General features: G+C 39.5%; 1 protein-coding gene across 38 annotated transcripts in view; it reads left to right on the top strand.

Moving 5' to 3' along the window:
• The window catches only part of LOC121642759 (protocadherin alpha-2-like), a 204,261-nt gene that overhangs the window by 164,250 nt on the left and 27,803 nt on the right, over positions 1-12,208 (top strand). Inside the window, exon 1 of one of the 38 annotated variants that reach the window (XM_041989669.1) lies at positions 659-3,046. The exons of 35 other annotated variants lie outside the window; for them this stretch is intronic. In XM_041989669.1, the coding sequence (XP_041845603.1) occupies positions 674-3,046 (2,373 nt within the window). In that variant the 5' untranslated portion in view covers positions 659-673. 2 more of the 38 variants (XM_041989704.1, XM_041989689.1) reach the window with 2 other exon arrangements.

The following is a 12,208-nucleotide window of genomic DNA, read 5'->3' as shown; positions in this document are numbered from 1 at the left end:
TCTTTTATTGAGCAACCCATCTTGTTTTTCTCTGTTCATGAAATATTTTTGTTGCTGATTTAAGTACTTGAAAATACCCTATAATTATTTCATGTAATTTGTACCTGTAAAGATAACATGGTATGACTGTCTTATAGTAGCCTAATATCAATAATAAGGCCTACATTGTCTTAAAATGCTTGGCGTGGGGACAGGTTTTTTTTTTTTTTCATATGCGGAACAATAGTACTGAAATGGCTGGCTAACGCAGACTATCCGTGATACTGACTCGTAGTTATGGTGTGTACGACAGAATGATTCAAAGCTTTAATATTATTGAGCATAATGGCAAGCTATTTTTCACTTCCTTTGTTTCCCCAGCGACGCACGTCTGCTAGTTTTTTACCTAAAGACAATAAAAATAATTTAAAGAGGTGTATGTGGGTATAAACCCTCTTTAAAACCTCCCGATAAAAAAGTACACACTTTATACATTAGGACTAACAGTTGGTGTCGCTGGAGTCCATCAATGTTTCTTTAGTTCAATCTCCCCTCATCCCCACTCTCCTCCCCTTGTGAAGTATCAGCAGTCCTTCGCTTTGTCAGAAAATACACATGCTGTCACAACTGTTCGTTTTTCAACTCAAATGTTGGCATCTTCAGAATTAAGATTTTTTTTCATTGCCTGACAGTGATGGGACGTGGAAGGAAAAGATGCACTATCTGGATACAAATCGTAGCTTTGCTGTATCTGTGCGCTGCGTCTGCAGCGCAGCTTTCGTTCTCCGTTTCCGAGGAGGCTGACAAAAGAACGGTTGTTGGAAATCTAGCAAAGGATTTAAAAATCAGCGTGCACGACCTGGAAAAACGGAATTTACAAATAGTTTCTGGGAGTTCTAAGAAATATTTTGACGTGGATTTAAAAACTGGTGTTCTATATGTTTCCGAAAGGATTGATCGGGAAGAACTCTGCCCAAATACGGCAAAATGCATCCTAAATATAGAAGCAGTACTGAGCAACCCAATGCATGTACATCGCATTGAGGTTCAGATTAGTGATATCAACGATAATGCACCATCTTTTCGTGAAAATGAAATCACTCTGAACATTTCTGAATCATCTTCTACTGGGGAGAGGTATTTACTCCCGGTGGCAAACGACGCAGACACAGGGAGTAACTCGGTAAAAAGCTACAAGCTGAGTCCAAATGAATATTTCTCCCTGGACGTACAGGGTGGCGGACAGCACAGTGAGTCTGCTGAATTAGTCCTGCAAAAATCCTTGGATAGAGAAAAGAGGTCTGTTATTCGTCTTATTTTAACTGCTCTGGACGGAGGAAAACCTGCCAAATCAGGGACTTTAAAAATACTTATACATGTTATGGATATTAATGACAATTCCCCGATATTTAGTCAATCTCTTTATAAGGCTCGGGTTACTGAAAACGCTCCGTTGCAGACATCCATTCTAACTGTCAGCGCTACAGATTTGGATGAGGGAATAAATAGTGAAATAGTATATTCATTTTTTGAAAGGGGAAATTTTAATCCAGAAGCTTATTTTTCAATAAACCCAGACACGGGGGAAATAACAGTGACTGGAAAGATAGACTATGAAGAAAATACAGCCTACGATATTCGTATACAGGCAAAAGATAAAGGCACACCTTCACGAAGTGCACATGGTAAATTATTAGTAGAAGTAACTGATGTTAATGACAATATACCTGAAATCCTTGTCACATCTCTGATGAGCCCAGTTAAGGAAGATGCTGAGCTTGGTACAGTTGTTGCTCTAGTTACTGTGAATGACAAAGATGCGGAGAGCAATGGCCTCACCAGTGCTAAAATTCTGGGGCTGGTACCTTTTAAACTCAAGCTAAACTATAAAAATTATTATTCTCTGACAGTTGATGGGCCACTTGATAGAGAGAATGTTTCTCAATATAATGTGTCCATCATAGCAACTGATGAAGGCACTCCACCTTTCTTCAGTACCAGTGTTATTCCTGTTCATATTTCTGATGTGAATGACAATGCCCCTTTATTTCCAGAGCCAGTAATAAATATTTATGTAAAGGAGAATAGTGCAGTTGGAGCTATTATATTTGTTATAACAGCAATAGACTCTGACACGGGGGAAAATGCTAAAGTATCATATTCATTATTTGAAGGATTTTCTAAAAGTATTCCAATGTCTTATGTGAACATCAACTCAGAAACTGGAGATATAGTCAGTCTCCAGTCTTTTAACTATGAGGAGTTAAAGACTTTCAAGTTTAAAGTTCAGGCCACAGACTCTGGTATTCCTCCACTCAGCAGCAATGTAACTATCAATGTCTTTATCATAGACGAAAATGACAACAGTCCTACTCTACTTGCTCCATACTCTGACCATGGTTCCATTAACAGCGAAACCATCCCATATTCTGCTGAAGCTGGATACTTTGTGGCAAAGATCAGGGCTCTGGATGCAGACTCTGGATACAATGCTCTGCTTTCTTATCATCTGTCTGAGCTCAAAGGAAACAATCTGTTCAGGATCGGAACCAGTACTGGAGAAATCAGGACTAAGAGAAGAATGAGTGACAATGACCTGAAAACTCACCCCTTGGTGGTGCTGGTTTCTGATAACGGAGAACCTTCTTTGTCAGCTACTGTGTCCATTGATGTGGTGGTGGTTGAAAGCACAGCTGACATCCAGACTCAATTCAGACATGTTCCTTTAAAGGAGGACCACTTCTCTAATTTGAATTTATATCTAGTGATTGCCATTGTCTTGGTGTCAGTGATCTTTCTGCTGAGTCTCATCAGTTTAATAGCTGTCAGATGTCACAGAGCAGACGACAGTTTCAGCAGATACAGCGCCCCAATGATCACCACCCACCCTGATGGGAGCTGGTCTTACTCTAAAGCTACTCAGCAGTACGACGTATGTTTCAGCTCAGACACACTGAAGAGTGACATAGTGGTTTTTCCCACACCGTTCCCACCTGTTGATGCGGAACTGATCAGTAACGGAGGAGACACTTTCACCAGAACTCAGACTTTACCCAACAAGGATAAGGTATGCATATACGTATAGTCAACAACTGAATGTTATAGCTCCTCGGAAAATGTACAAAACCAGCATATATAAGGATCACAGCAGAAATAAGTCTTAGTCTATTCTTGACATTTGTGTAGTTGTGTCCATATAAGCTGTTACTCCTTCTATGAATGCATTTCAAGCCTAAAAAACTTTAGACACAGTGATACAGTGACAATTTAAATAATTACACTTTTCATTATCTCCTCAGTGGGTTGTTGGTGTTTTTATCATACAAGCTTTTATATTTCTTACACGACACACTCATTTTTACATTAATCCTCTAAAGCATTCAGCTCTTTGGGTTCCAATTTTAGCATATCCTTTGTGTTCAGTTGGATTTTAGTCTGAAATTTGTACTACAATTAGAATATAATCTTTTTATTTGTTTTGCTTGTTCACATTATTTTTAGTATCTTTTCTCTGTTTGACATAACCACAAGATGTCACTAACAACTCACAAAATTTGATCACGTTTTTACTGCGTAAGGCTCCTCTCTATACAGACGGTTTGTAATTCTTTGTTTGCCTACCAGCATAGAACACTCCCGACAGGCTTTGATTTGGACATAGACTACCTTAATCGAGTGATGTTACCACTGGAGCATTATTTTTCCAATTAATTTGTTGAGCAGGCTGTGGGAACAATGCAACAAGGGAAGCTTTTTCTGCGGTGGATTTATTATTTGTTCTCTGTATTTTATATACTGACTGTCGCAGCAGCACAGACTGTGTATTCCGTTACTGAAGAGTCCAGTCCAGGTACCACTGTGGGAAATTTGGCGAAGGATTTACGCCTTAATGTACAGGAACTGGAAAGCAGAGGTTTTCACATTTCAGGACCTAATAAGAAGTATTTCGTTATAGATGACAAGACTGGAATACTTTTGGTAAACGTCAGAATAGACCGAGAGGAGCTGTGTTCTCGAAATGTAAAGTGCTCTCTGGAAGTGGAAGCCATTGCGAACTCTCCCTTGAACCTATATCGCTTTGAGGTTAAAATTGTGGATATAAACGACAACGCACCCTCTTTTCGGATACCGGAGATTGCTTTGAATGTATCCGAGTCAGCCTTTCCTGGTGAAAAATTCGCTCTACCTAAAGCATTCGATGCAGATGTCGGAGTTTATTCTGTTAAAAGCTATAAGCTGAGCCAAAATGAGCATTTCACACTGGATGTGCAGAACAGTGGAGAACCGACTATGTTTGCTGAAATGGTGCTGCATAAACCTTTAGACCGCGAGAAAGAGGCAGTTATAAAATTAACACTGACAGCTGTAGATGGAGGGAAGCCTCCTAAATCGGGAACATTGCTCATAACCGTTAATGTGCAAGATGTTAATGATAATATCCCGGTATTTGACAAAACCCTGTACAAAGCCACAGTGGTCGAAAACACACCGCCAGGTACAACCGTAATTTCTGTGCATGCTCGAGATTTAGACGAGGGTCTTAATGGTGAAATACAATATTCCTTCATCAACCAAGACAACGATAATGAAGTAGATAAATTTGCCATTAATGCCATCACTGGGGAGATTACAGTGAATGGTGAATTGGACCACGAAAAAAACAATGCAATTGAAATGCGAGTTCAAGCAAAAGATAAAGGCCACAATCCCAGGGCATCTAGCTGTAAAGTTCTTGTTGAAATCACCGATGTCAACGACAATCCACCAGAAATATCAGTGACGTCGTTAGCAAACGTGGTGAGGGAAGACGCGCCCTTAGAAACAATGGTTGGACTAATAACAGTGAAAGATTACGATGCAGATAAAAATGGCGCTGTTCAGCTTAGGATAGTTGATTCTGTCCCGTTCACAATTAAGAATACATATAAAAATCATTATTCTTTAGTTGTAGACGGAACCCTAGACAGAGAACAAGCTTCCCAATATAATCTAACCATAACAGCGACTGACGAAGGAATTCCACCACTTTCCAGTACCAGCGTTATAACAGTCCACGTTTCTGATGTGAATGACAACGCACCTTGTTTTAAAGAGTCTGTGATAAATATTTTCTTCAAAGAAAACGGTCCCGTAGGCGCTGTTATCTATACTATGTCCGCATATGATCCCGATGTAGACGAAAATGCTAAAGTAACGTTTACTGTAACTAATACCAATCATCAAAATAATGTCATGTCATCAGTTATAAACGTTAACGCAGAAACTGGAGATGTAGTCAGCCTGCAATCTTTCAACTTTGAGGAGTTGAAAACGTTTCACTTCAAAGTTCAGGCGACAGATTCCGGTGTTCCTCCACTAAGTAGCAACACGACTGTCAATGTTTTTATCCAGGATGAAAACGACAACAGTCCCACGATTCTTTCTCCATATTCTGAGCACGGCTCTGTTAACAGTGAGACCATCCCCTATTCTGCTGAAGCGGGATATTTTGTGGCAAAGATCAGGGCTGTAGACGCTGACTCTGGATATAATGCGCTGCTGTCTTATCACTTGGTTGAGCCCAAAGGAAACAACCTGTTCAGGATCGGAACAAGCACTGGAGAAATCAGGACTAAGAGAAGAATGAGCGACAATGACCTGAAAACTCATCCCTTGGTGGTGCTGGTTTCTGATAACGGAGAACCTTCTCTGTCTGCTTCTACATCAATTGATGTGGTGGTTGTAGAAAGCACAGCTGACATTCAGAATCAGTTCAGACATGTTCCTGTAAAGGATGACAGCTTCTCTCATTTGAACTTTTATTTGCTAATCGCCATTGTCTCGGTGTCAGTGATTTTCTTGCTGAGTCTAGTCAGTTTGATAGCTGTCAGATGTCACAGGACAGATGGCAGTTTTGACAGGTACAGTGCCCCAATGATCACCACCCACCCTGACGGAGGTTGGTCTTACTCTAAAGCTACTCAGCAGTACGACGTGTGTTTCAGCTCAGACACACTGAAGAGTGATGTTGTGGTTTTCCCCGCACCGTTTCCACCTGTAGACGCAGAACTGATCAGTATTAACGGAGGGGACACTTTTACCAAAACTCAGACTTTACCTAACAAAGAAAAGGTAAGATGTAAGCATTTTAAACGTCTTTCATTCGACTTGAAACCAATTTTGACTGATAACACTAAACTGACTTTTCTCTGGCAGTGTTTGGTATAAGCGCTGTCCATGGTACTGACAGGGGGACCTTTTAGAATTTCTCCACCATTCATTCTGTTTCACGACTAATAGTTCAAAACGGACAGAATAGTCAGCATAAAACTCTTTACTAAGGTGTATTTCTACTTACCAGCTACATACCAAGAGGCTGAAAAAATACCTTAGAGTGTCAAGTGAAAAAGAACAGAAAAAGACAATTTGTAGGCTAAGAAAACTCATAACAAGTTTATGCCCGACTAGATTTAGATTAAGTGTGTGGCACAAGATAAGCTTTAATGTACTACAGCCTCCATGGTGTAAAAAGATTCTCTAAAGGATGTGCACTTACATTCTGCAGCCTCTGCGTAGAGACTCAACTTTGTTTATCAACCAACAATGGGGACTTTGAATGTCTGCATGCTCCACTTACAGAATATCTGGATAAAGCAGATTAAGATTAATTATGTACTGTACACTGTTAACTAAAGTACAAGAATTTCATACATTATAAAATGTCAGCTACGTTTGCCAACAGCAGTAATTTAAATACCAAGGGATAATAGACATACGTGGCTTACATACACATAAGCTATCCCCATGTCACCTAAACTCAACCAAGCACTTATCATGAGTACTAGCTATTAAAACGAAGATTGTTAATAATATAAAACTGATTTTGGTGAAGGTTGCTTAGGAAGAGATTGAGAGAGGTTGGGAGAACTGTTATTCATGCCCCTATTAAGATACTACAAGTTATTGTATATGATATAGAAAATGAATGAATGGATGGATGGATGGATGGATGGATGGATAATAGAATACTATCACTGCCCAAAATTTACAGACCTATCAGCCAGTGTCAGCTTAGCATGTTCCATTTTCAGTCTGAGAGGTGAACATCTTTTGCTCTGACTGCAGCTGTGACCACTTTTGAGCAGGGAAGGGAAGGAAGCACTGCTCATTGAGAAGCGTAAACTATACTTCATGTCAGTTTCCAAAAGTATCCAATAATGCCAGAAAAAGTTGCTAGACTTGTTGCTACTCACTTCTTTGAAATAGAGTGTTCTGAAAACTCACTAAATATAGCACCAAAGTAGTTAAACTGGCAACACTGATTTAACCTAGCTCTGAGGTGTCCAATTAAATAGGTGTACCGGAAACCATGCACTGACAAACAATCTGCGTTGTTTAGAACACAAACTGCGATTAAATGTGTTATTTTTTTTGTAACTGTTTAATAGTAATTACCGTGTTTATATAAATATATATATATATATATATATATATATATATATATATATATATATATCCTTTACAGCCTTCCCCAAAACTTCTAATTGATACAAACCAGATGATATTCGTATCTCTATGCATACACGAACTTACTGCAAATAACTTAGCTTTGCCTTTTGTCCAGGTTCTTGTGGATCTGTACATCCATGCATCTGCTTTTCCCAATAACAACTGTCAGTTCTGAAATGGTGTTGAACTTGGGTGGAGCAATGCAACATATCATGTCAGGTCATCAGATCCAGTGCTATCTGTCACAGTGGATCATTTGACCTGCCAAAACAGTGAAAGCACATATTTTTATGTTAACATTAACCATTGCTCCATTGTGTTAATGTATAAGCTCACTGGTGACAGTCAAGCTTTCAACCCATCTAAAAGCTAGCATACAACTGAAGCTTTTCATCCTAACTGTATCCATATTTTTTTTGTTACTGCAAATAGTGATAAAGTTTATCTTATATTTGTAGCAAGAATTTTTCATTCTTGTTTACTGTATTTTATTACTCAGACACTTAATTTCAGTAACAATACAATTGACCCTAAATGGATCTGTCCTTCTTCAAACTGCCTCTTTTGACAATGATATATACAATGAATCTGCAAAACAAAAAGATGGATGATGCCTAATGTTATCATTTGCACCTGGGCATGTGTAGGCTCAGATAACTGAGATCAGTCTAGTCTTAATGTTTCAATCATATTTATTTGTATCATATACACACTCACAATTTTTAATGTCCTTGTTTGCATTGCATTCACTTTTTATTTTTTATTTTTATTTTTTTTTACCCTGTATTACTCAGACATAGGCTACCATATATTCATTTCAAACCTTTTTCTCTGCTCCTCTCCCAAGCAGTCTGTTTCTCCCTTCCCCCATCTCTCACGCTCCTGGAAAAGGGGAGCAGCTGAAGGAGCTAACAGGAAATTAGCTCCATCTCTGCAGACATGTCTGTTATCAGTTTTGGAACGCTGTAAACATGATTTAATATATTTTCATTACCATCCTTGATGTGTTTACAGAACCTTGTCAAGCCATGTAGGCTGTAGTTTAAACGATCGTTGTGTATTAACATTGAAAGGTGCATTACAAAGCCCTACATTCGTTCAGTACTTTATTGCTGGTGGGCTTTGTTTAAATAATGCCGGTATAGCTCAGTAGTGCACGGTGCTGCGGTGGATTCATAATGCTTTGAGTCACTCAGACTGTATGACCTCATTTCAGGGAGTGGTTCAGCATAAACAAACGCGACCTGATCTGTCTAAACTCCGGTCCTTTGATTGGTTCAGTGTGAGGGAGATGAAAATAGAACTCTGTGCTATCTCTGAAACAGACTTTGAATATTGCAAGCGACGTGTGACGGCTGACTAAACCTGTATTAGTTGGTTTACTCTCTGTCCAATACAGCTTATGCACAGTGTTGGCTGTGCACAAGCTGTGAAAGCTCTGACTCTGAAAACAATGCCTGTAGCTGTCTCTCTGCGTAAAAGTGGTTCAGTATGTGCCCTGTATGCTGCGGCTCTCTGTGAGTGAAGCAGGGAGTGGGGGAGGGGCAGGTAATTTTCCGCTACTCTTTGCAGCAGCAGCAGCAGCAGGGAGCTTCCGTTCCGATCTTGGTATCAGTTCCGTTCGGCTCACAGCTCTCCCTCCCGCTCAGCTCTGCGGCTGGGCGGGGTTGACAACACCTAATGTCAATCACAGCTAAACCGACTGAGTCGTGAAAAGGGCTTGGGTGGATGAGGAGAGGCGGCTTTTTGAATGTGCAGGCATCAGAATACCACAGCTTATGGTGTTGAAGACATGTTGTTTTGAGGCATGACAATAATGAAAGTCTAATTCACCCTATACATTAAAGGCTTTCATCAATCATTAAACAACTACTTTAGGATGTAGAGTGTGTATGCGATAAAAGCTGCCAACTGCCCCACCATGTGCTTTAAAATGTTTTCAGTTATTCAGTCTACTGTACACTATTGCTGCTGTCCTGCAGCAGAGGCCTAAACTGCAAGTCATACTGGAGGAAAACACTGACTGGTTTAACAACTGGACTATAGGCATGCCGTAGAAATTTTAATTTTAAATGCATGACTAGATCAAGAAAGTGGCTTTAAGATTAGTTTTCTGTTTTTTATTTCTTCAAGGCTGTATGTCAGACACATGTCATGTAGCACTTCCTGTTTTCCTCCTTACAAGGGTGTGTCCTTTGTGTGAGAGTGAGGTTAAAGCTGCTATCTATGGTTACCATGGAGACTGCTCTGAGCTGTAATGAAATGATGAGCAAGTCTGTTTCCAGGGAGCTGCTAGTATGTGCCAACCCCCACTCAGACATCTATCCCAGCATGTGTTCTTAACTGGAAGGAAACTGGGTGGATAGGAGATATGCAGAGAAAGAGAATGACAAATGGATGCAAAACAAAGGTAAACAGCATCCTCATCAGAGACGTTTAGTCAGACAAAGGAAAAAAAAACAGACTAAATTAAATGAGAGAAAAAAAGTGTGAGAGTAGACAACCAGTTCCAAAATTGGAAAGGATTTTAGAGGAAGTCACAAATGCAGCAGCACTGACTAGAGCCTTTAGCACAAGCTAGTTAGAGAGAGAGAGAAAAAAGAGTTTGTCAGGATGAGATGGGCAAAAAACGTACTAAATACATGCCTTGTGGCTGAGTGAGAACATCACAGACTTACAATTGGTCACAGATAAAACTTATCACCACCCCACCCCTACTTCCACCGACCCTCCATCCATGCAGCTTCTTAGTGGCATTGAAATGTGTTTGCAGTCATTAGATTAGCTTTGTCATGCTCAGAACCGGGTTCCATCCTTTCCTATCCAGCAGGGATACAAAGCCAGGGCATCCTAAGAGGGAAGGATCCAAAGCCTGCCTGCATTTCCTGATAGCTTTGTTTAGTGCCACAGCAAGAATCTGTTTGATTCATGCACTGGCTGAATCAGGACAACCATGGAGTTGTTTTACCCTTGTTAGGTCCTATGGGGAGGGATTTATAGTACATTTTGTTCTCTCATGCCCTTTATTTTTGAAAGAAAGGTACACAAGGTATTAGAATGGGCATACTCAGAGAATGCCTCCTCTACCCGCTTACTTTGTACACCTGAGTGAAAGGATTGTGGTTACCATGAGACTTGTTGTTTTGCTGAGCTGTTGAGGAGTGGAAACGTTTACCTGCAGTTTTTTTAAGTATAATAAACTACTGCACCATTTACCTTTCGCTAAATTCATGTTTATCAGCATTAATGTAAATCTGCAGATTTTTTTAGGTTACTTGGCATAAACTGTGGTATGTTACAAACATCTTCAATGAAGGACATGAGACTGTATTATTTTCAAAGAGCTACACGTATTAACAAATGTAAGAATAACTGGGTTACATGCAGGGGTTTGAGTGTGGTCGTTGCAGAAGCTTACATCTTCACACAGGTGTATTCAGTCAACAACTACAAAGCTACATATGGAGCAGACACTGACAAAGCTATCACACAAGGACCTTGTTAATTTTGGTAGACAGTATTTTGCAGTAAAATCCTTGTAAATGTCTAATAAGGTTTGTGTGGGAAATTTAATTGGACAAAAGGACATATGGATCCTCCTTCTGGTAGGATACAGGGGTAATCTATTTTCTTCCCTTACTTGCTTTATATATAGCCTTCTTTCTCATGTCACCTCTGGAGGATGCTTTCCCTTTTTGTCTCACTTTGTCTGGTTGCTGTGCTAGACATGATAAAGAAAATGACGACTGCTGCAGTCTGATGTCTTTGCCTTTCCTTACTCTATCTCTTTCTCCCTCTGTCTCTCTCTCTCTCACACACACACACACACACACATAGATGGGATTATGCTTTAGTGCCTTGGCTTAATGAAAAAGCGTGGGTGGATGGACAGTGGGGTGAGGATCACGTGTCCATCCCTTGTACTACCAAATTATTCCAACAGAGGGACCAGTTTCACTGTCTCTTTCACTTTACTTCCCTTTTGTTCTGCAGCCTCTCCCAATGACATGATTCATTTTGAGGTACTGGTATTGACCTTATTTCTTTCTTTTTTGTTTTTTTAACGTTGCACTATTTTACTGTCGTGTTTATTAATTTAAATTTTTTTTCAGTAACATGAACAGACATCAGTGAAACACAAGATGTATTGTTAAAAAACAACTGCCTATTTACATTTTTTTTTTGGCATGACCACACTCATCATAATCTCTTAAAATAATCTTTTTGTGTCATTTCTTCTAGATTAACTTTTGCCCTCTAAGAACTGTCATGAGGAAATTTAAATGAATTAGCAAAACTGCTGTCATTTTAAAGAGAATGGCAATTAAGTGGGATTTTTTTAATTATAAGCGCAAGAAATTGAACATTTAAGCCTACAGAAATGTAACTTTTTTCCTTTTACCTGACTTTCTTCTTCGTCTACAGTCTACATAACCACAAAGAAGGTACATACCCCTATATCCTGCAGTCAGTGCATCTGTTTAATCTCTTGGTCTATTAACTGGAGTTTGAAAATGACAACAAAAATAGCAAACATTCTTTTGACATTCATTCAGACTATAATTTTGTCCCCAGCATTGGTGTTGTTTTATACATTGCTTGTATGTGAACACACAGGCCTACAGGCACAACTGCCCTTTAAGTTTGCATGACTACTTCTATTTGTATGTACTGTCTGAGTGAATGATGTAAGGAATCAAGTGTCTTGATAGTCCATTAATGACCTATTTCTTTGTGGATC

Source organism: Melanotaenia boesemani, chromosome 7, assembly GCF_017639745.1.
Source record: "Melanotaenia boesemani isolate fMelBoe1 chromosome 7, fMelBoe1.pri, whole genome shotgun sequence".
Taxonomy (NCBI): Eukaryota; Metazoa; Chordata; class Actinopteri; order Atheriniformes; family Melanotaeniidae; genus Melanotaenia; species Melanotaenia boesemani.
This window is presented reverse-complemented; position numbering and strand designations above follow the sequence as displayed.